At 40.2% G+C, this 23,216-nt stretch overlaps 2 protein-coding genes across 8 annotated transcripts in view; one reads left to right on the top strand and one right to left on the bottom strand.

Moving 5' to 3' along the window:
• Window positions 1-776: 776 nt before the first annotated feature.
• Window positions 777-23,216, bottom strand: part of LOC109427360 (salivary glue protein Sgs-3) — a 155,274-nt gene continuing 132,834 nt past the window's right edge. For 3 of the 7 annotated variants that reach the window (XM_062845049.1, XM_019702895.3, XM_062845050.1), the window contains 2 exons: window positions 1,422-1,622; window positions 783-1,303 (listed from right to left, as the gene is read on the bottom strand). In XM_062845049.1, coding sequence (XP_062701033.1) covers window positions 1,055-1,303; window positions 1,422-1,622 — 450 coding nt within the window. In that variant the 3' untranslated portion in view covers window positions 783-1,054. Of the gene's footprint in view, window positions 1,304-1,421; window positions 1,623-15,257; window positions 21,532-23,216 lie in introns of those variants that run through there. The other 4 variants (XM_019702896.3, XM_019702894.3, XM_062845052.1 and 1 more) reach the window with 3 other exon arrangements.
• On the top strand, window positions 1,647-4,402 carry LOC134285054 (uncharacterized). The gene is made up of 2 exons (XM_062845053.1): window positions 1,647-2,795; window positions 2,854-4,402. Exon 2 carries the CDS (start codon window positions 2,933-2,935, stop codon window positions 3,590-3,592), a length of 660 nt encoding a protein of 219 aa, XP_062701037.1. The 5' UTR covers window positions 1,647-2,795; window positions 2,854-2,932; the 3' UTR covers window positions 3,593-4,402.

Below are 23,216 nucleotides of genomic sequence, written 5' to 3'. Positions count from 1 at the left end.
TGAAACTATAATTTAGCGCAAGCGGTCCAAAGTTTTCATAGGATTTACTATGGGAAAAGTTACACTTTCAGATACAAAATCCCAGAGGTCGTCCATTGTCTCCTTAATTCAAATCGATCAATGCTTCTTGTAGAAAAATCATTCATAAAACTTTCCTTCGAAGACCGCAGTCTACGCTCCATACAATTTTCGAAAATTTGCCAACGAGGGAGAGCGAATTTTTCCAAAATTTTGCATGGCCTTAAGCCTGAATGAGTCTGAGATGGCCAAAAATGAGTCTACACAGTTTATGAACAACACCATAGTTAGAAATTAATCAATGCAAATAAAAAACTAGCAATAGGATATTTGTTGAATTTCAATTCAATGCTGCATTTGCATCATTAACCCTCCTTGTGCATGGGTGTAATTTCTTACCCAAACCGTACACTATGTCAGCGAGCTGTTCCCATCGTGATGCAATAGAAAGGTTGAATTTGAAAAAAAAAATATGATGAAAATCAGTAATTCGTATTGCTGAATGCATTTAGCATTCAAAATAACCCACAAAGCTTTTAAATTACCAACGAATATAACTTGGTGTGTATGCATTTCTGTCCATGATCCTTCTCAATCACGGTTACGAATTATTTATGAGTATTTACATTTGCAAACATGTGTGAATCCACTGATACTGTGAGCTTATCTCACATTTTCACTTGCCAAAAGTTAAACTCTCGGTAAAACTCGAAAGTTACAAATAACAGTTGGACAAAAGTAAGCAAAGCTCCACCATGAAAAACAACAATAAAAGACAAAAACATGTGATCGTTTATTTTACATATGATCTTACAACCTAAAGGTAACTGCTTCACCATAGCTTCGTGCGTTCTTACTTGCTAAGCTGGAAATAAATAATTGGTGTAACAAGCATCCACTCCACTTGACCTGCTTCGCCCTTAAATATCATCCCTTAAGCCTAATAGTTGTTCATCACCAATCTTTTCAAGACTTTCCTGTGCGAAAATTTGACAGTTATTAGCTCTCGTCCAATGATGCATCCCCTAAACCCCATCTATTTGATTTCATTGGTGTTCGTATCGGCTCTGGAGCTGACAACCGTAAAAGTACTGGTAGCTACTCTTGAGGTGGTGGATGTTGTGGTGCTCCTAGCAGTTGTGGTCCCGGAGGTTGTAGTAGCCCTGGTGGTTGTGGTCGTTGGCCTTGGGGTGGTGGTAGTCGTAGTCGGAACCTCAATGGTCAACTGCTTACCGATCAGAGGTTGGACGATCCACAGAAACTGTCCGGCACGGCGAGCGGAGTTCTAAAATTGGCGAGCTTTTTTAGTACTTACTTCCACAATTGAAAGCTTTCATCGATGGTTCACAGATGGCCTCTGTGAGAGCACATCGAAAGCTCTCCCAATTCCACTATGCACTTACCATGATCAGATTACCGAACTGCGTCGAGATGTTGGTAATGAGAGAGAACGAGCTTCCGAAGACGGCGTCCGGCACTTGGAGGGAGACTTTCTGGCGGTTGAAATCGGGCGTGTCGTCGGTCGTGGAAGTTGGCGGTGGTCGGGTCGGGTTGATGGCATCTTTGACGGCCTGGCTAGCCTGACCGGCCGATTGTTTGCTGGCCTGTGGGGGAAGAAGGGTGTATGCGATTATTATGAAAGTGGAAGTTATAAGGGTAGTAATGAATGTCTTATAACACTTCGACTGAAAGTGACAATAATAAAGACAATTAAATAATACTTGCTAAATTGTGTTTTGGAACTTAAAATTTTAATATTCTATGCATCAAGATGTCCAGGAATGATTGGGATTATAAATTGTTTCATCGATATCGTCTATGATTTCAAAGAGAATTCAATTTGCAGTTAGAAGCTTAGCCTAAACAAAATCAATACATTTTCAGCTTCGGAATACGTCGATAAATAACGTTGCTGCAAACCCTTAATAATATTTCACGCAACCCTCTGGAATATTTAGAAATCCCCTATTATTCCCCGGAAAACTTCTGAGACGGCCTGAGAACCTCCGAAACTTTTTCTTTTCTTTAACATTTTATTTATTCGTGAATTTTAACTAGAACTAGTTATACATCCTCTGATATCCCAGGAGCGCCTAAAACGCCTCAACCTTTCTTCACTCCACAACTTCTCTGAAAAAAATTGGAAACTCCCTCTGAAAAAATTGGAAATTGAAATTGATGATACATAATTTTGAAACCTCCTTAAAACCCCCTGAGGCTGCTGAAAATCCCCAAATACCTCCTGAGACCTTTGAACGCACCTAAAGCCCCTTGATTCTCTGGAATGATATATCCTTAACGCTTGAGCGATCGTGCTGTTGTTAATGTACAACACGTTGAAAAAAATCTCACTTTTTGTACCCCGCATAAGCGTGGTGCTGGCGATGGTGGCTAACCGCGCGACTGTCGGAAGGTTAAATGAAAAGCGCCCATGAGCCTCCCTCCCTCCTCCAAACTCATCTAAAACCACCTATGGCCACTTCTTGAAATAACCCGGAACTTATCTTTCTCCTCTTTTGGGGTCGTCCATAAATGGCGTAGCATTTTAGGGGGAAGTAGGGAGTTTCCGATTATGCTGCGAGCCATGTATAAGACATGGGAAAAAAGACTACAAGGAGGGTGTTGCGACGGTATCGCGTGTATTTGAGTGAAACTGGCAACTGTCCTATCCAATAGGAATTAATTGAATGTGAATGTACATATTAGAATTGTAAGGAGATTTAGTGTTAAGTTGAGCGTTGAGTGGAAGAGTTCGTTAGTGATTAAGAAACTATCATGTAAGTTAATTTTAAGTAAAACCATGTAAATAATTAAAATGAATTCTTTTAAATATAGCATTGAAGCTGCCGTAATCAAACGCTGCTCTCGATATGTGTTTCCCTAATCCCGAAGAAACTCGCGCCAACAAACTTCAATGATGATAAATCATCAACACAAAGAAGTCGGTATGGCTACCCGACTGGACGCCCTCAAGCAGCAACTCGAAGAGTTCGAAGTCCGGAGAGCGCTTTGGCGCAAACAGTGCCAGGATGAAGAAAGGCGCAGGGCACTGGAGTTCGAGCGCGAACTTGCGCAGATGGATAAAAAGTTCTCCGATGCGATGGAGAAAATTGAATTGGAGTACGCGGCAAAGAAAGAGGCACTAATGTGTAGATATAGTGGGAAAAGTGTCCGAAATGAATCGACAACAACTAAGTCCGATTCATTGAACGACCAAGCCCAGTTACAGTTTGCCTGCTCCAATGCTCCAGATCCAACCACAACGACATCCCAAATTAATTTCGTTGCTCCGCGAACGCAACCTCCCCAGCCGCTTTCAGCGGTATCTAATGAAAACAATGGCATCCCGCACACGGTCCCCATCGTATCGACGACAATCCATTCTAATCAGAATCAATCAGCACGCAGTATGCAGCTTGCTTCTGATCCGATAGAGATGGAAGTGAAACAATCGACGGTGAATATGAGAGAAGAATGTGCACTAGTGAAGAAGGCCCCCGTCGTCGTCGTCAGTGTTGAACGCAACGCTGTTTCTGAATGTATTGTTTTTGACCCCGGCGGAGCTGCTTTGTAAAGACTACCACACCGTCTGCATTGCACAGTGGTACAGAGAGATGTTATTGAGGAAATTTAATGCAAGAATTGAAATGTATATAGATTCGAAAAGTGATGAGATAGTTAGTTACCAGTTTCACGGGGGGGAGAATGTTGCGACGGTATCGCGTGTATTTGAGTGAAACTGGCAACTGTCCTATCCAATAGGAATTAATTGGATGTGAATGTACATATTAGAATTGTAAGGAGATTTAGTGTTAAGTTGAGCGTTGAGTGGAAGAGTTCGTTAGTGATTAAGAAACTGTCATGTAAGTTAATTTTAAGTAAAACCATGTAAATAATTAAAATGAATTCTTTTAAATATAGCATTGAAGCTGCCGTAATCAAACGCTGCTCTCGATATGTGTTTCCCTAATCCCGAAGAAACTCGCGCCAACAGAGGGTGTCAAAAATCGTAAAAAAAACACTACGTCATTTACGGACGACTTTTTGAAAACTCTCCCGCATTCTCTTTACACTCTTTATATGCACCATTACGAGCATTCCTGCAGATCTAAATGATCTGAGTTCCAGAATGATTTAAACAAGTAAACAGGTTTCAATCAATCCTGACAACTTATCTTTATAGAGCAAAGCCAAAAAATCATCATTAGACCGAAACACAGTTCCCAGCGAAACACCGAATCCCACTCCCGAGATACTCCTAAAATGTGGATTCTTCCTTCGGAAGGGAAGTAAAGCGTGGGTCCCGAGATGAACTTGCCTAGCCTATGGTTAAAAATCTCGTTAATACAGACAAAAAAAAAGTTGGATGAGGACGGTCAAAACCTTAAAAATGAAGATAGGGTCTTGTACCATTGGACAGGTGTACCTATTTTGGGCACTTGCCGTTTTAACTAAGTCAATTTCAATTCGATTGATTTGAAATTTTGTATAGAGTTAGATACTGTACGTGCCTAACTCCAAACGAAAAATCAAATCAATCCGTTTGATATTGACTGAGTTATGATGGAAAGTGCCCAAAATAGGTACACCTGCCCAAATGGTACAAGACCCTACTTTTCACATAGATGAAATATTTTTATCAGATTCCTATATATTTCAGTTGCTGAAATCCAAAATTTCAGATAGATTCGTTGAATTTTTAATTTTTGATAGCCTATTAAACGTACCGTGGTTATTTGTTTTCATATAAAAATTGTAGTGTCACAATGCCAGCGTCTTGTGCTTTAAGGACAGACTTGTTAGAATCCCAAAATGGCCGCCACAATGGCCGACTTTATCACCTACTCACGATTTCGTAAGCACAAATCTCTTCGTAAACAAAACCAGTACACCTGAGCTTCTTATTTTAAGCTTATTACAAGTTAGCAAGAACAGAATAATACAATGCACTGTTATTGAGATTTGTGCATCTGAAGTTCTGATGCATTGTTGAAGCGGGATTTCAAGACGTTTGTCCTTAATAAATGCTTGAATTGTGAATCGCACTAAATACTAAACCAGGAATGATAGTTCAATTTGAATCGGCTTCATATATGTGATTCGCCGGAACAAACTTTTAAAGAAATTTCTATTGCTGAAAGGAATAAAAAAAAACACAAATTAATCCACCTAGTGGTGATAGTGCCTTTCTCGTCGAATATGTACTTATGATGTTTCCATCGACGCATGTCAATGTGTTCCTAAGTCATGAGAATAAGGGAGGCTTGTTATACTTGATCTCTTTTTCTTAATTTGCCGGTAACTTTAAGGACAAACGTCTTGAAATCCCGCTTCAACAGTGCATCAGAACTTCAGACGCACAAAACTCAAGAAGCAAGCTTTAAACAACAGTTATTTTATTATTCTGTTCTTGCTCACTTGTAATAAGCTTAAAATAAGAAGATCAGGTGCGCTGATTTTGTTTACGAGGAGATTTGTGCCCTCGAAATCGTGAGTAGGTGCCAATGTCGGCCATTGTGGCGGCCATTTTGGGATTCTAACAAGTCTGTCCTTAAGGAAAATACAAAACTAGATCCAATTTTCGCACAAAATGGCAGGTAAACATCTATTGCAACAGACGGGTATTGAGTGTTTAAATTTTCAAAACTGCGTTTTTATGGAGGCGTGTCTTATGATATAATTTACAAAAATGGGTCACACTTGATCAAATTTTGAGCACATGATTCATTCAAAGGGAAAATGACTTCAGAGGCTTCCTATTAATTTTCTGTTCAAGTTTTCTTGTAGTTTTGATGGATCATGTCTCTCCCTTGATGACATGTACACTTGGCTACATTAATCAAAATATTTTATAACAACCTTATTTTGGATAAATATGTTTTATAGTATTTATTTTCTATGTGCCGTAAAATTTTAAGATTTATCGTTTATCGTTTGCATTCATTTTGAGTATTTTGTAATTCCGACGAAGCACCCAACGCTGGTTCTGTAAAACTACTGGTAGTCTAAAATATGGTCTGACCATTTTTTCTTTCTAACCGATCATAAGGTTACAAACACGCCGCGGTTTGATGGTTCAATTTTACATTTCACCACTTCCAGCGGATCCCAAATTTGGTCTGAGACTAGGCTCTTGTTAACTGTTCATCAGGTTACCTAAATAACCGCAATTTTATGTGTTGTATGCATGAGTTTTGTTCACTTTTATATTTGGCCACCTCCGGCGAGACATCCAGAACACTACCAGTAGTCTTGATGCAGGCTGAGACTATTTTCTTGCAGACCATTCCTCAGGTTATCGAAAAAGCCGCTATTCACTATTACATTTACACAGTAGTTATGTGATCTGTGCCTATTTTTTTACTAATCGTTTATCAGGTTATCGAAAAAACCACATGGGTTTGGTTTAATTTGTCATTTGAACACTTCCGGCGGGACACCAGAACCGGTTCCGGAACAATACCGTTTCAGATATGGTTTGAGACTATTTTCTTGCTCATTGTTCATAAGGTTATTGAAAGAACCGTGGTTTGATGTTTTTCATGCGTGGGATTGCTTCAGTTTTATATTTGGCTATTTCCGGCGGGACACTCGAAACCGATTCCGGAACACTACCGGTAATTTCTTGTTTGGTTTGAGCCTATTTTCGTAATAACCGTTGATCAGGTTATAGAAAAACCTGCGATTTGAGGTGTCGGATGCACGAATATGGTTCGTTTTTCTCTTTTGCCACTCCCGGCGGAACACCCGGAACCGGTTCCGGAATGCTACCGGTTCACATATGTTCTGAGACTATTTTCCTGCTAAAAGTTCACCAGGTAATCGAAAATGCCGCGATTTAATATGTCGCATGCATGAGTTTGGTTCACTTTTATATTTGTCCACTTCCGGCGGGACACCTGGAACCGGTTCCGGAATAATACGGGTTTAAATGTGGTCTGAGACTATTGTCCTGCTTACCGTTCATCAGGTTATCGAAAATGCCGCGGTTTGATGTGTCGCATACATGGGTTTGTAACATTTTCATGTCTGGTCCCTTCCTGGGGTACCTATCCGGAACACCTAAAAGGCCATAACTCCGGAACGGCTGAACCGAACCGAACCATTTTCAATAGGAAACAATGGGACCAGAATCCGCGTCGAATGAACCGTCGGTCATGTAAATCGGTTGAGGTTTACTGCCAAAAAGTGATGTGAGTTTATTTGTACACACACATACACACACACATACACACATACACACACACAGACATCACCTCAATTCGTCGAGCTGAGTTGATTGCTATATGTTACTCGACCCTCCGAGCCTTCTATCAAAAATTCATTTTTGGAGTGAACATATAGCCTGTCCAGTACACTTAGTGTACGAGAAAGGCAAAAAAACAATTGAAGAAATCCTAGTTGGAGGTTGGAGCCAGGATAATACTGAAACCTTTTAACAATTCCACGAAAATACACCGTGTATTACCATAATGCTCACCGAATTCTAAAAAAAATAGGAAAACTAGTTAATTTTTCCTGAACAATCACAAATATTCCAAAGACTATATGTTTTTAAGCATTCCTCCAAGAAGCCCTCCGAGAGCTCCTCCAGGAAATTCTCTAGTAATATCCTCTACGAAATTTACACGACTTCAGAACTTCAACAACTCCTTCTTAAGAATTTGCCCAAGAACTTAAAAAAAAGGGTTCTCTACGAAATCTTAAGGAAAAAATCTAAAGTACTTTCTCTGGAAAATTATAGGAATTCCTTCAAATGACTCCTATGGATTTCTAGGTAACACTTTCCAGGAAAATCCTTCAGCAATTCCTACAGCAAATTGCTGTGGAGATTGCTTTGACGGATTGCTTTGAAAACTCCCCCAGGAATTCTCCAGGAACATTTTTTCAAAGCTTTTCCAGAAAAAAAAATCCACCGGGAACTCCTAATAGCCACCACTCCTGCGGCAACTTCCTCTGGAAAAATCTTCAAGGAATTCATTTGTCAATTCTACTGTAATTTTTTTATGAAATCCATCTAGAAAGCTACTATAAAACCCCACCCTTAAAGATAATCCATTAATTTCTACGAAGATGTTTTCCAGGCATTCCACCAAAAACGGCTTCAAGATTGTTAAGTTGAGATTCAGTTAAGTTAAGATTGTTAAGTCAGGGGTTTAAGATGGAGCTAAGTGGAAGTTCCCAATGAGTCCTAAAAGTGGGGTTTCAAGAGTCTTCAGGAACGTTTCAGAGGATATCAGAAGCCTTTCGGAAGGCGTTCCGTTCGCTAGGCGTTTTCATTGGATTACGGGGATTTCAGTGGCGTTGCAATTGTATAAGAGAGTTCCATGGATTTTTAAAGGGGCTTCAGGGGCGTTTCAAGTCATTTCAAATAATTTCAGGGGGTTTCCTGAACGTTCAAAGACGTTTCCAGAGATTTAAAGGTGCTTTTGAAGGTGCATATCAGAAATTTTCGAAAAGTTATAGAAGATTTCTGGATCCTTTTGAAGGCGTTTCAAGGGGTTTCAGGTATATTTCAAATGGATTATGACGATTTCTGTGGCGTTTCATTAGAATAGCGGTTGGTTCCAATGGCGTTTCGAGGCATTTCTGTTAAGGGTCGTTTCAATGACCGTAAGGACGTGGCCGGCACCGGTACTGACAATATACAGTTACGAACCTTCAGAATTGCACATTGATGATGGAAAGCTATACCCAGGCCCCATCCTTTTGGTTCCCTGTGCAATGTTGAATGTTCTGGTCAGTAACGGAGTAGCAACTACAAATTGTACGGTCATCTCATGCTCATGCTCATGCTCATTCCTGGTAAGGGTCGTTTCAGGGTGGATTTCAAGAACACCAATAAAACGGAGTTTAGAGGGCATTGCAAATGGAATACGGGGATTTTAAGGGCATTTCAATGGGATTATGGAAGTTTTGTGAACGTTTTAAGGGGTTTCGAGGGTTTTTTTGAAGCAGTCTTTGAAAATTCACTGAAATTTGCTGAAAAGCCTCAGAACTTCTTCCAAAACCATCACGGACTCCATGAAACGCATCTGAGACCCTCTGAAATCCCAGAAAACCGCATACACAGTTAATCGCGTTCGATAAATTTTACCGAAATCTCAACCGCTGAGCGTTCGGTAATGGATATTTAACGAAATTCTGTAAAAAAATACCAAATTTCGGTAAAATGTTATCGTTTATCTGTCAAACTCTAACGAATTTCGATAAAAGTTGCCATCTTTTCCGATTTTTCCTGTAAAACAAACTTAACGGTTGAGATTTCGGTAAAATATTCCCGAAGTCGGTGATTTTTTTCTAACTGTGTATGTGCAATACTCTAAAATCTTCTGAAACTTCCTGAAATGCCTCCGAAATCCCCCTTAAACTTTCTGGACGCGCGTCATCAAGCAGCTGAAACTGCACCGCACTCGCGCTGTATACCGTCTACCCTCGTGGGTTTGAACGCATCTAATCTGAACACTTTTTAATTTGACCCCCGCTAATCTGCACATCGTTCAAACTAAAAATGGTTCAAATGTCATTCTGCTCATGGAATGGGGTAAAACGGAATGCAAAATCAAAACAAAACAACAAAAAGGGTTACCATTAGTGTGTTTTTCGATGCTCATAGTATTACTAGAAGTTTAAATTAAAAAATTGGTTTGCATGAGGTGTCGTTCAAACCAACGGGGGTAGACGGTACGACGAGCGATGTTTTTGATAGTGTTTGTTACGCAAAGGATGCGAAGGCAAAGTTTCAACCTACCGTTATTGATATAATAATAAAAATATGAACACCCCTACAAATATCCCCAGTTATACTATAATGCAGTAGTCAAGTAACAACAGATTCAGTAACTAGCGAGCCTTCAGCACATGAGCAGATTGTGCTCTCGGGTTACCGAATTTGTAAGTATACGAATAGTTATTGAAACTTATAATTCAATAAAAATGACTTTGCAGCTTTGTAGCTGATTAAGACAAATGCCTGTCCAATTTCTGCTGAAAGAGTCGGCGAAATCCAGCACCTCCCACAACAGTGTTCTACTTTTTACAACGGCGCGCGTCAAACCCCCTCGGACCCCATGTCACACATCTGCGTCTGTCCGAAGCCCCCGAAAACGCCCGCGCAACGCCTTTATAACTTGCCATAAATTCTCTGAAGCTTCCTGGAATGCCTCCGAAATTGACGTAAAAACTTGAATTGGCAAATTGGCAAATTGAGAGATAAATTTGTGAAAAAATTACCACTTGTTTTGGTGGGATTCGAACCCACGACTCCGTTATCGCTAGTCCGGCGTTTTAACCAACTAAGCTACAGAACAAGTTACAATTCTGCAGAATAGAAAATCAAACTGGATTCGAAGCACCACCCGAAACCGGGTCCGTCTTTCACAACTTTATCTCTCTTACGGCTCTTAGATGCCAATCTCCCGCACTCTCGTGGCATACGAACAACAAGTGTGCGCGTATTGTTTGAGCTGCCTAAGAGGACCCAGCCCTTTAAGGGGTTAAATACCTTGGGTGTGATAAAAAAAAACTAATTTTTTATCTAGCACTAGTTGTCCCGGCAAACGTCGCCTACTGTGTTTTTTTTTGACATGCAGCTCCATAGGCACGTCCCCCGCGAAGTCATCTGTATGGAAGCCCCTCGTTCCAGAGACCGAAGAGGTCTCACACTAGGCTAAGAATCTTCCCCGGTCCCAAAACCCCCTGCATACACAATTTGAAGCCGATCGGTTCAGAATTTTCCGAATCCATAGCGGTCAGACAGACAGACAGACAGACAGACAGACAGACAGACAGACAGACAGACAGACAGACAGACAGACTGTACCCGGCAAACTTTGTCTTGCCTACTGCGTTTTTTGACGTTTCAAGTCCCTAGTTAAGCAAGTCCCGGTTCAAAATGTACGAAAACCCGATTTTCAAAAAACTCTCAATTTTTCCATGATTTATGCCTCATAAACCTTCCTTGGGTGAAAACTAACAGAACGAAACTTAGACGAACCAAATCTGGACCATCCGTTCGCAAGTTATGCGCAGTCCCACGTATGCCACTGCATTTTTATATATATAAGATATATATATATATATATATATATATATATATATATATATATATATAAGATAGATCTAAAAGTATACTAGCTAGGTAATGCACATTCCAAATTGCATAAAGACTGCAATACTAGAACGAAAGTTACATCCCATTGTAGCGCACACCCTTCATAAGAACAAGGCTAAGTGCGAATATTGAACCGTTATCATCACGGAACTGTTTTTATAAACTGTGACGTTACTGTATTTATGGTACTTTAAAATCCAGTTGATGGATTTGCAATTTTTATTTAAATAGGTCACATTTCAAATTTATTTTTAAAATATATTTTAAAAACACTCCGTTCACGGAAGTTCCACAACAAAGAAAACCTTTTTAAATATTCTAACTTTTTGGAGGAGCTCTTGAAAAAATGTTTAGCATGGTTTCAAGCACTAAATCTGTATGATGAAGCGTTATATACGATAACATTCTAATTTCTTTCGTTGATAGCAAATCTCGTAAATATTTCAGGCAAAACAAACAATGTATGTATATTATACATTACACAGGGGATACACAAAATGATCGGGACAGGTAAAATTTTCACTTTTCAAAAAATGTTAAACTAGCTGTAACTTTTCGAAAAGTGCATCAAATATTCTCAAATTCTCACTGTAAGTTGATCAACTACTTATCAGTAGTCAAAAGTTATAAAAAGACACAGCTCAACAGCTCAAATTCTGGTGGAATGCACCAGAAATACTTACTAGCATTCCTCAGGAAACTCATTTTGGGAATCCTCCAGAAATACTCCTAAGAGTAATGACTGATGAATTCGCAAATCTAGGCAAGAATCCCTGAAGAAATCCTGGCAGGAATTTCTGCTGGAAATTCAAAAAAAAAATTCCTAAAGAGAGAAATTTAAAAAAATCGAGAGGGGTTTCTATAGGATCCCAGGAGGAATTACAGGACGGATTTTTCTAGGAATAGTTTGAGAAACCTATGCAGCAATCTCATCAAGAATTTTCTGCTAGGCGGTTGTGGAGGAATTACATGAGGATTCTTCCTGGAAGTCCCACTAGGATAACTGCAGAGGCATCTTAGGTAATTTCTACAGGCATTTTTCAAAAAAAATCCTGCACAAATTACGCTTGCAAATTCTCCAAGAATGCCTTTTATGTTTCTTCCAAACTTTCCTCATGTGATACTCCCAGAGATTTTCCCAAGGATTCCTCCAGGAGTTTCTCTAGAAGCTTATGCAGCAGTCTTTGCTCAAGCTTATCTATGAATTCCACTACCTTAAGTTGTTTTTAGGGATTCCTACTGAATTGCTCTAAAGTTCCTCTTAGGAATTCATCTTATTAAATTTGCTTTTAAAATGCTGCTAGAATTTCCCCAGGCATTCGTGGTGGGAATACGCAAAAAAGTCTTGCTGGGATTCTTCAAGTAATTTTTGCTGGACATCCTCCAGGAGATCTTGGAGGACTCTTAGAACAATAACTGCAGAACCTCCATCTGGAAACGCTTGAGAAATCTCAGTAAGCATGTTTGAAGAAATCCTGGCAGAGTTCATAAAGGAATCACAGTAAGAACTGCTGGAGGTATTCCGAGAGGAATTTTTCAATCCACAGAGCAATTCCTCGAGAAATCTATGGAGGAATCCCAGCAGAAATTTCTAGAGGATTTTTCAAAAAAATTATTCATCAATTTCTCTTGTAATTCCTCTAGAGAAGCCTGCTGGTGTTCATCCGAAAATTCATCCTAGGATTTCTCCAGGATTTCCTCCTGGGATTCCTGGTCCTCTTGAAGTTATTCCAGGGTTCTTAGTTACGGATTTCGGTCTATCATTCCTTGTTTCTCTAGAACGAAAACGTTTAAGATTCGTCCTTCAGAATGGTAACAACCGTTACCGAAACGAAAGGACAAACATTTCGTTCTAGAGAATCAAGGACTGATAAGCCAAATTCCCTAACATAGAACATATCTCCAACAGTCAAGTTCTTCCAGGGTCTTCTGCTTTGATTCCTTCAGTGGTTTTTTCCGGATTGTTTTGCTCTTTATAATCCAATGATTACTGCTGAGATTCCTTCAGGAAACCCTACTAAAATTTCGACGCCATTTCTTGCTGATATTTCCCAAGAATTCCCAGCAGGAATATTTTACTGGAGTATTCCCTGCAGATATTGTATGGGAAAACCAGAAAAAATCATGAATTATTTTTGCAAGAAATGTCCAGAGGAATCGCAGTAGCAGTCCTGCAGAGTCCCAGCAGTAGTTCCTACAATAATCTTAAGAGGATTCCCAGCAAGAATACTACATTTCTAGAGAATCCATGAATAAATTACAGCAGGAATTGCTGGAGAAATTCTAGAAAGAGTTTATAGTGCCAAAGCCATAAAAATTCTTGGATGAATCCTTGCAGAAGTTTCTGGAGGAATCCTGGAAGGTATTTCTTCAGCAATCCCAGCAGGAATTTCTAGAGAATTGCATCAGGCATTCCTGGAGGCAATCCTATGGAAATCTTTGTAGAAATTCTTTTATAATTTCTCCACAAGGTTCTGATGGGATTCCCATAAAGTCTAAACATTCTGTCGTATTAAACAGAATGCGAACGACACGTTTGATTAGTTTCAAAAAATAAACTAAATATTCTCGTTGGGAGTGCTTCAGAGGTGTCTGCAAGGATTCATTTGTATATCCTTCCTGTGATTCTTCCAAGATATTTTTCAGAGGCTTATCTTAGGATTCCTAGAAACTCCTGTTGCGATTCCTTTAGAGATTTTTTTTTCAAGGATTCCTTTAGGAATATCTTTCCGGGTATCAGCAGGTATTCCTACTAAAATTTCTCTAGGAATTCTTGCTGTGGTTTCCCAACCATTTTCAGCTGAGATTTTTCCAGTTATAACTGTTGGGAGTCCTCCAAGAATTCCAGGAAGAGTGCCAGCCAAATTTGCCGGAGGTATCTCAGCAAAACTTCCTGGTAGAGTCTATCAGAAATTTCCAAATAAATTGCGGTAGTATTCCTGGAATAATACCAGCGAGAATTCCTAAAGGAAGCTCAAGGAAATTTCCAACATGATTTACTGGGAACATTCTAAAATAATTTCTGTAGTAATCCTCGCAGAAAACTCTGAAAGAGTAACAGCAGGCATTTTTGGAATAATCTCAGCTGTAATTACTAGCGTTGGCAGCTTTTTTCTGCTTTCGCTATCGTCCTAAACAAAAATGAGAAAAAGAAGGATGGAAGAGGGGATCTTGCCCCATCTCTCATCCCGCTATTTCTCGCGTTTATCATGAGCAAGAAAAAAAGGCAGCCCACACTAGTTGCTGTAATTGCATGATATACTCTAGCTATGAATTCTGTCCACGAGTTCCTTCTGTTGCATTTCTTCAAAGATTCCACAAAGAAATCTTTTGGGATTTCTTCAAGGTTGAGATGCAAGCTCTGTTCTTCGTTATTCCGACAAGAAAAAAAAACAGAAAGAGGTGTATTTTATCACAAGGAATAACTTTGTAGAACACATGAAAATTCCCAAAAATCACTAGAAAATTTTGTTACAAAAAAAACCCTAGTTAATCCACCTAGCGGTGCTGGCGCCATTCTCGTGCCTTCGAAAACCCATTTCAACAAAACTCAAGTGACATGTTGTTGCCAAAATCGGTAAAAAAAATGTGATTTTACAGCTTTTATGCGTTATTTTGACTTATATTATCAAAATGGACTATTGAAAAGTTACAAAACGCTCCCCTTAGGTGACGTTCATAAATTACGTCATGATTTAAAAAAATGTCGTTTTTGAAAACTTAATGAATTTTTACCATAAAACGAGCTCACTAACTTATGTTAATCTAGCTGTTGTCTTCAACACTTTCGTAAAAAAAATGTAAAAAAAAGATGGACTCAAGAGAAATCATTTTCCATTAGTCTTTCGCTAAACATTATTACAAATTGTGGTAAAGGAAAACTTGCTGGACAAACAATTTCAAGAATAACCATGATTTGGAAATAATCTTCAAAGCCTGATACACCAGCCATCGCATTGAATAACTACTCCGGAAATCCCCATCGCGACAGATCCTTGAGCCTTACCTATAGTACTCTAACCCAACCAGAATTACCAATCAATCATCGATCATCATCACCGGGCAATCCTGTAAGGTTACGCCAATTCGCGTCACCATTGAGTAATCATTGATATGCACAACTTACCACATCGAACTGAACCGAACCGAACCGCGCGCAACTCCGCAATAAACCTTCACTCATCTGAACCCTTCTTCTTCGATACCAACAACAAGACATGCAACAACGAAACATGGTTAGAGTACTAGGGTGCCAACAACAAGAAACAAGATACAAGAACCAAGAACAACAGCCCTCCACGCCGGCCGCCGCCCCAAATCGATCGGTGTTCGAATGGTGCGGCCGGCAGCGGCGTGCAACAGCACCCCCTTTTATGTACAGACAGACAAAAACTAACCGGGGACCGAGGAATTTGGAAGACACACGATTCCATCATCAACAACATCATCATCAGGGATTAGTATGCATCGGGAAACATTCAAAACACGTGTTGGTGGTTAATGTTTTTTTGTTATGGTAGCTTTTATTACTCTCTCACACTCTGTTTACCTCGATAGGTTTACTTCGGTTGGATTCGATCCTTGTTTGACATCCATGTATATGTACAATTTACAATGTTTTTTTTTCTGTTTATATCTGAACAACATCCTTTTTTTTTTAAATTTTCACTTTTTGTAACAATTTTTGTCAACTAACTATACAAATAACTCCGTGAAGTAACCGCATACCCGGTTCCTCCGGATGACTCTTCCCTAACTAGAGCTTCACTCGGGTTACAAATTTACATATTTCGGTATCTTTTCTCTCTATACAAATACAAATAGGTACACGTAAAAATGAATGATTGATTGCGATTGCGTGATCACACAAAGATGTGGATGAATTTGTTGACGTCGTCATGATTTTCGTGTTCTGTTTTTATGATTTCGATGTTTTAACGATGTAACGCATGGAACATTTCTACACACATGATTTATCCCGTACTACGAACTAGCCCTTCCTCTTTTATACATTTGTTAGCGTCGTTTATCTTTTTTTGCTTTTTTTCTACATGAATTGACCTAAATTGCTTGCAGGTGGTTTTTGGGTGGAGTTTTGGGGTTAGAGGTTTGTGATAACGTTGCCCAAGCAGCGACAAAGATGTCACAGAAGAGTCACGGCAGCGCAAGTTTTGGTGCCGCAGAAGTCACTGTGACTTACTTCCAGCATTATGCTGAAAGTTAGTCACTCCCAAGCAACACGCATGTCGTGTGAGAATCACGACAGCGCAGGTTTTAGCTGTAAAGAAGTTAATTTGACGTAATTCTAACACAATGCTAGAACTACGTCAAAATGACTCCTATGCAACCAAAATCTGCGTTTCTATAAAACCTGTTTGTTGCTTGGGCAGTCACATCTGCGCAACCAAAACTTGTGCTGCCGTTACTCTCCTCCGTGACATCTGTGTGCTGCTTGGGATGCTGTAACTTCAATGTAACAAAAACAAGTTACGTAAGCGTTATTGTAACAAATTTGTTTTTTTTTTGTTGGGAAATGCATGATAAAATGAAGTTTAGAGGAGTTTCAAGTATCCAAGAGATCAATAAAATGGCTTCTTTGTACTCAGCTCAGACTGACACGAACTGTTTTATAATAAAATTATCTTACAAAAGTTGTAATAACAGTAACATTCGGCATTCGATCCGGGTTGTGAACTCAAGCAACACACCCGTCACACAAAATGCACTGCAATGCAAGAATTGGTTGTTTGGAAGTCAATGTGGCTTACTTTCAACACAATGCTAGGAGTAAGTCATAGTGACTTCTAAACAACCGAAACTTTTGCAGCCTTGACTCTTATAAGACATGTGTGTTGCTTGGGAAGCAGACATTTTGGTTGGGAAAGTGGTTCAAAATAGTGATTAACACACAGTCAAAGCACATTGTAGAATTGGCTGCTTCTCAAGCACTGGCCCATTATACTCAAAGGATGTCCAAGACAAGCTTCAGGGTGGTTTTGAGTTCAATGAGAAATCCATTACGGACACTTGAGTTGCCATTATGAACACGAGGCTTCCTCAAATAAACCAATCTGAATATTATGGTGGCTCCAAAGAGGATTAGGCACTTAGATGGCACATAGATGGCCTAAATGAACCGATTTAACTTTGAATTAGTAAAGATGGACAAGATATCTAAAGAGAGTCCAAAACGAGCTTCAAGGTGGTACATAGTACTTGAGTGCCGCAAATGCGGTTGAGATTGCTCAAGCAATCCTACAAGGGGCTCATGGAGCTTTGTGAAATCCATTACGGATGTTTGAGCTGCCTTCATGAACACTAGTCTAACTCAAACGCACAATGGACCAGTCCATTTGGATATTATGGCGACCACAATAAAGGATCCGATGACATTTAGATGGACCGAATGGGTGTAAGGATGACCCTCAATAAATTTGGGTTGATTAAGGCGGACATGATGCCCGATGAGTGTCCAGAACGAGCTTCAAAGTTGTCCAAAGTGCTTAATTGACTAGAGTGAAGACTGACAAGCTCAAACAATCGAGAAAGATGCTCATGAAGATACAAGAAAGGTCTTTGCGAAAATTTGGGTGCCCCTTATCAACACTAGGCTGACTAAAATGCACCGTGTACAGGTCAATCTGGACATTATGGTGGCCCCAAAAAGGATAAGATGGCGCTGAGATGGACCAAATATGTATTAGGATGACCCGCATTGATTTTGGATTCGGAAAAATGAACATGATGCCCAAAGAATGTCCAAGACGAGCTTCGAGGTCCAAAGTTCTTGAGTGAGGTTAAGGTAGCCCAAAGAATCCAGTAAGGAGCTCATTGAGCTATATGAAATCCATTACGGACGTTTGGGCTGTCCTTATGAACACTAGTCTAGTTCATATGAACCATGGACCGGTTAATCTGGATAGTATGGTGGCTCCAACAGAGGATTCGATGACATTTATATGGACCAAATAAATGTAAGGATGACCCTCAATAAGGGGCTGTCCATAAACCACGTGGTCATTGGGGTGGGGGAGGGGCTTCGGCCAATGACCATTTTGTATGGACAAATAAAAAAATTTGTATGGACTAATGACCACGCGGTGGGGGGGGGGGTGTTGAAAAGTCCCAAAAAAATGACCACGTGGTTTATGGACAGCCCCTAACTATGAATTGGTCTTGATAGACATAATGTCCGAACAATGTCCAAAGCGAGCTTCAGGTGGTCCAAAGTGCTTTACTGGTGTAAATGAAGATTGGGAAACTCAAACAATCTTGAAAAATGCCCATGGAGATATAAGAAATGTGTTTACGCCCAAGCAACACACATGTTATAATAGAGTTACGACAGCGCAGGTTGTATAGAAGTTTATTATACGTAATTCTAACATAGTGTTGTAATAACGTAAAATAAACTTCTATACAACCAAAACTTGCGCTGTCGTAACTTTTATATAACATGTGTGATGCTTGGGCGAGCATTTCGATGACGCTTATCAGCTATAGGCTGACCCAAATAACCCTTGGACTGGGCAATTTGGACATTATGGTGGCTCCTAAGAGGATTACATGGCATTTAGATAGACCGTATGATCCACATTAACTTGGAGTTGGTAAAGATGTTCATAGCCCAAAGAATCATGTAAGGGGCTCATGGAGCTATATGAAATCCATTACGGACGATTGAGCTGCTTTTATGAACATTATCTTACTCAAATGAACCATGAACTAGTCCATCTGGAAATGGTAGCTCAAACAATCATGAAAGATGCCCATAGAGATATATGAAAAGTCTTTACGAACCTTGGACCGGTCGATCTGGACAATCTGGTGGCTCTAAGGAGGATTTGGATATACCATATGATCCAACTTGAAATTGGTAAAGATAGACATATTGCCCAAAGAATGTCCAAAACGAGCTTCAAGGTGATCTAAAGTACTTAAGTGGTACACATGAAGTTAAGGTAGCCCAATGAATCATGTAAAGGGTTCATGGAGCTATATGAAATCCATTACGGACGTTTGAGCTGTCCTTATGAACGCAACTATAATGAACAAAAGGCGCTTCATAAGGATCTACGGGTAACCAAGGTCGACATAAGAACTATAAAAAGTTACACATCAAAATTGCCATGACAGTTGTAAGGATGACTAAATTGGAAGGGAGAGCATCACCGAAAGGGCCTTGGACTGTCCCAAGCAGCTCTATTTGGCCTAAAAAAATATGTAAACGGTCGTTGGAGGCAATCGAGACGGTCTAAACCAACATCAGGATAGACTGCAGCTGTTGTGGTAGTCCGAATAAACATTAAAGTAGTGAGAATGGAAATAAGGTAGTCCAAATAAGGAAGGCCTATGGGTATATAAAAAAAGTCCCAACGAACATTTAGATGGTCTAATTAACACCAGACTGACTCAAATGATCTTTGGACTGGTCAATCTGGACATTTAGGTGGCTCCAATAGAGGTTGGGATAGTCAAATCTGAGAGGGCCGAAGATACGATGAATTTGTTAAGATTGTCATTACGATGGCCATGATAGTTACAAGGATTACTAGGAATAAAATGACTAGGTTCGACGAAACATTGGCCCCATTATAGTATTGTTAACCCTCGAGCGATCGCGCTGTTGTATTTTGTACAACACGTTGAAAAAATCTCGCTTTTCGTACTCAGCATTAGTGTGGTGCTGACGCAGGTAGTCAACCGCGCGAGTTACGGAAGGTTAAGTGCCTCATATATCCAGATCAAAACAAGAGTTTTAAAAGTGTCCATGTTTACAAAAAAGAGTATCACCAAAAGGTGGAATGGCCGATGTAGCACTATTTGACCCAAAGAAGCATGGTCATGATCCATGGAAACATCGGAATGGTCCAAACAAACATCAAGGTAGTCAAAAAAGCCCTTAGGATAGTCCAAACAAACATTGGAGTGGTACAAATGGAGATAAGGTAGCCCAAAGAATTTTGAAAGAGGATCATGAAAATATAAGAAAGGTTTCTACGAATATTGGGGGGTAGCGCCTCATGAACACTGCACTGGGCTGACTCAAATGAACCTTGGACCGATCAATCTGGACATTATGGTGGCTCCAATAGAGGATAGGATCATGGTGGATTATAGATGCAATGATCACCGCTTCGAAGAATAGACTTCTGGCTATCCAAGAAAATTTAAGTGGTCCAGGAGGAAATTAAAGTAGCCCATAGAAGCCTGAGAAATGAGAAAGGCTTATACGAACATTTGGGTGGTCCTTATGACCGCTAGGCATATTTAAATGAACTTTTGCCCGGATTAGCCAGGACAATATGGTGGCTCCAAAGAGGATAGGACGATCTAATCAGAATAGTTCAAAGAAGCCATTGAATTTGATTGCTTTTATGGATGAAAAATGTAGTATATAAATAATATAGTCAATACTACTATCACACGGTGCTACCAACTATATGCCCAACGTAATAGTTTTTCAACCAAGTGAGATGATTTTTTCGGAGCTTCCATTCACATGTATGACTGAACACCGAGAAACTACGTTGGGCGTAAAGTGAATTCCTAGCAACAATTTGAAGACTCGTTGACATTGAAGGGATTAAAAGAACGCCATAAAACCAAGATGATTTTATTTTGGTTTTAATGAAGGTCTTTACAGCCTCCTTGGATCTACATGACCTAAAACGTTACTTGAGAATGGCAGTTCAAGTAACATTTTCAAGTCCAACGAACTCGAGGAGATTCTTAGAACCATCATAAAACCGAAATTAATTCTTCCAGGTTTATGACAGTTTTAGGAACCTCCTCAAAGCCAACCGGACTTCAAATTGTTGCTAGGAAAGGCATCGCAGCAGACTCAACTGCAAAATTAATGATTGTTCAGTTCATAACTACTCCAAAACTCCACCCGAACCCCACCCGGAAACCATCCGCCCCTGCCCCGTGATCCGATATAAATTCAAAACTTAAATGTCTTCAACTATGGTACGGCACTTCTTCGGACTTCTTACCCCGCCTCTCATCTACTCATCATCATCGTCGTTATCCCCCAGCGAAACCGAATTTCCCCCATTGGCTCCCGACGATCCCGATAGGATCGGCCCCGAAAGCTTCAACAGCGATGACACAACACCTCCCAGTCCGGGAGACGCCGGACTTCCGTTGCCATGATCATCTCCATTTCCATTGGAGTGTCCTCCGCCGCCGGACGATCCTCCCAGGAGTCCACCGCTGAACGAACCAATTTTCGATGTGATGAACTGCACCTTCGGCGTAATTACGGACGAAACCAACGTCTGGAAGCTGGTGATCGGTTTCGGCGACTCGATGTGGTGCTGCTTGTTCTTCTCGATGTTCGTTTGGTCCAGTTTGTCCACCAGCCGGGTCTTGGCATCGATCAGGGAGTTGATTTTCTGTTGAGGGGTTGAGTGGGTTTGTGAGGACCTTTTCGCTTTTTGCAGAGACCTTCGCTACCCTCGCTACTACACGGGGGACGTTAGTTTCCCTTCTGACGCTTCGTGTGGGTGTGTTGGTATGAGTTGTTGTTTGAAAGCAGTTTGTGGTTGGTTAGAATTGGTTAGAAAGCCCCTTTTGCCTCAGTGGAGTTAGTTCAAATTCGTCAAATGCTGGAAAGCGGCAACCTTAACCTTAACCAAGTTTAAGCAGTAGTAGACCCCTTCGATCGTGTCGTGACGGATCTGTTTAGTGTGTACATTCAATAAGAACTTGTTTGTACACCATCGTAGAATGAGTGGCTCTCTCGGTACTTTCCAAAGTGATCACGGAGAGATATCCGCAGATTGATGATTCTTCCTATGATGAAGACAATTAACGATTGATGACGGTGAGGGGTCATTCAAACGACCCATCGTCGTCGCCGATTGTTTGCACACCAATTATGCGAGTGTGAGCTCGTGTCGCTTGTGTGACAAAAGTCAACTGTCAGGGACAGTGTCGATCAGAACGGCAATAAAAATCGCTTCAAGGCAAGTTACACATATATGAAAGGCGGATGTTTGTTATAGCAGTTATGTCTAAAGTTGGATATAAATAATTGTTTTGATTTAGAGACGTGGAAAATATAGGTATTTTCAGAGCACAGCAACTTTTTAATTTACACCCATAGATTTTATATATGATTCCTCAGTGTATTGGAAAGCCCAAGAGCTTTTGAGTTCAAGAAGTAACTACTAGTGAGACCTTCATGGAAATGTTACCTGCAATTCTCGATGAGGGTTCTGTTAGAGTTTGTAGAACTATTTCCAACAAATGCCAAATCTCCGTGGAATTCCAATAACGAATTCCTAATAAATCTTTGGAAAAATGTCTAAATATTCATGAAGAATAAGAAATTTCAAGTTGAATGCATAAAACGACTATTGTTCAATTTCAAGCATCATTCAAATTTTGAAATGAAAACTTGTAAATCAAAGTGACAGAATGTTGTTAATTGACGAATTGAGAGATATTCCATATTCGCTGAACCGGCGCTTTATCCAATAAAGCCGCAGAACAGCTTGAAATTCTGCGAAATAGAAAGCCGTACTGCATTTGAGCCCACATCATGAGCACTCCCTTTTTTCACAATGCAATCTCTCTTATGGCTAACCCATAATCTCTATCACACGGCAGATACTAAGCTGGGCACTGAAGTCCCTTTTAAACATCACGGGGAGGGGGTATTCTAGGGAGATTTAAGAGAGCTTTAGGTGGTTCAGGAAGGAAGATATGACGGGAATTTCAAACGGTTACAAGAGGTTTCAGGGGCTTCCAGTAGCGTGTATAGATCAGTTCAAAGTGCTCTGGAGATTTCATGAAACCCATAGATGTCCCATCAAGCGTCCCAGTTTCCCGCAGAGACCTCCCAAACTACACTTAGTACATCCTAAAATATTTCTGAGACAAACACGTGCACAAGGTGGGTAGGGATTGGGGGTTAAAGCCCTCTCATTACCGGTATTCCATGCACAAGGCGCCCCTCCGCATTTAGCCAGAATCAGAAAAAAAAACCCTCCCTTTGCCTCCTTCTGTTCGGGCCTGTTCTGAGACACCCTCGAAAACATCCATAGGAACTCCCCTTAATGCCTTACAACCACCA

The sequence above is a fragment of the Aedes albopictus genome, chromosome 1 (assembly GCF_035046485.1).
Source record: "Aedes albopictus strain Foshan chromosome 1, AalbF5, whole genome shotgun sequence".
In the NCBI taxonomy this organism is placed as follows: domain Eukaryota; kingdom Metazoa; phylum Arthropoda; class Insecta; order Diptera; family Culicidae; genus Aedes; species Aedes albopictus.
The sequence above is the reverse complement of the archived record's forward strand: the minus strand, read 5'-3'. Positions and strand labels throughout refer to the sequence as shown.

Coding starts and splice junctions, on each gene's coding strand:
- LOC134285054 (XM_062845053.1), top strand. CDS start 2,933: ATGATGATAAATCATCAACACAAAGAAGTCGGTATGGCTACCCGACTG.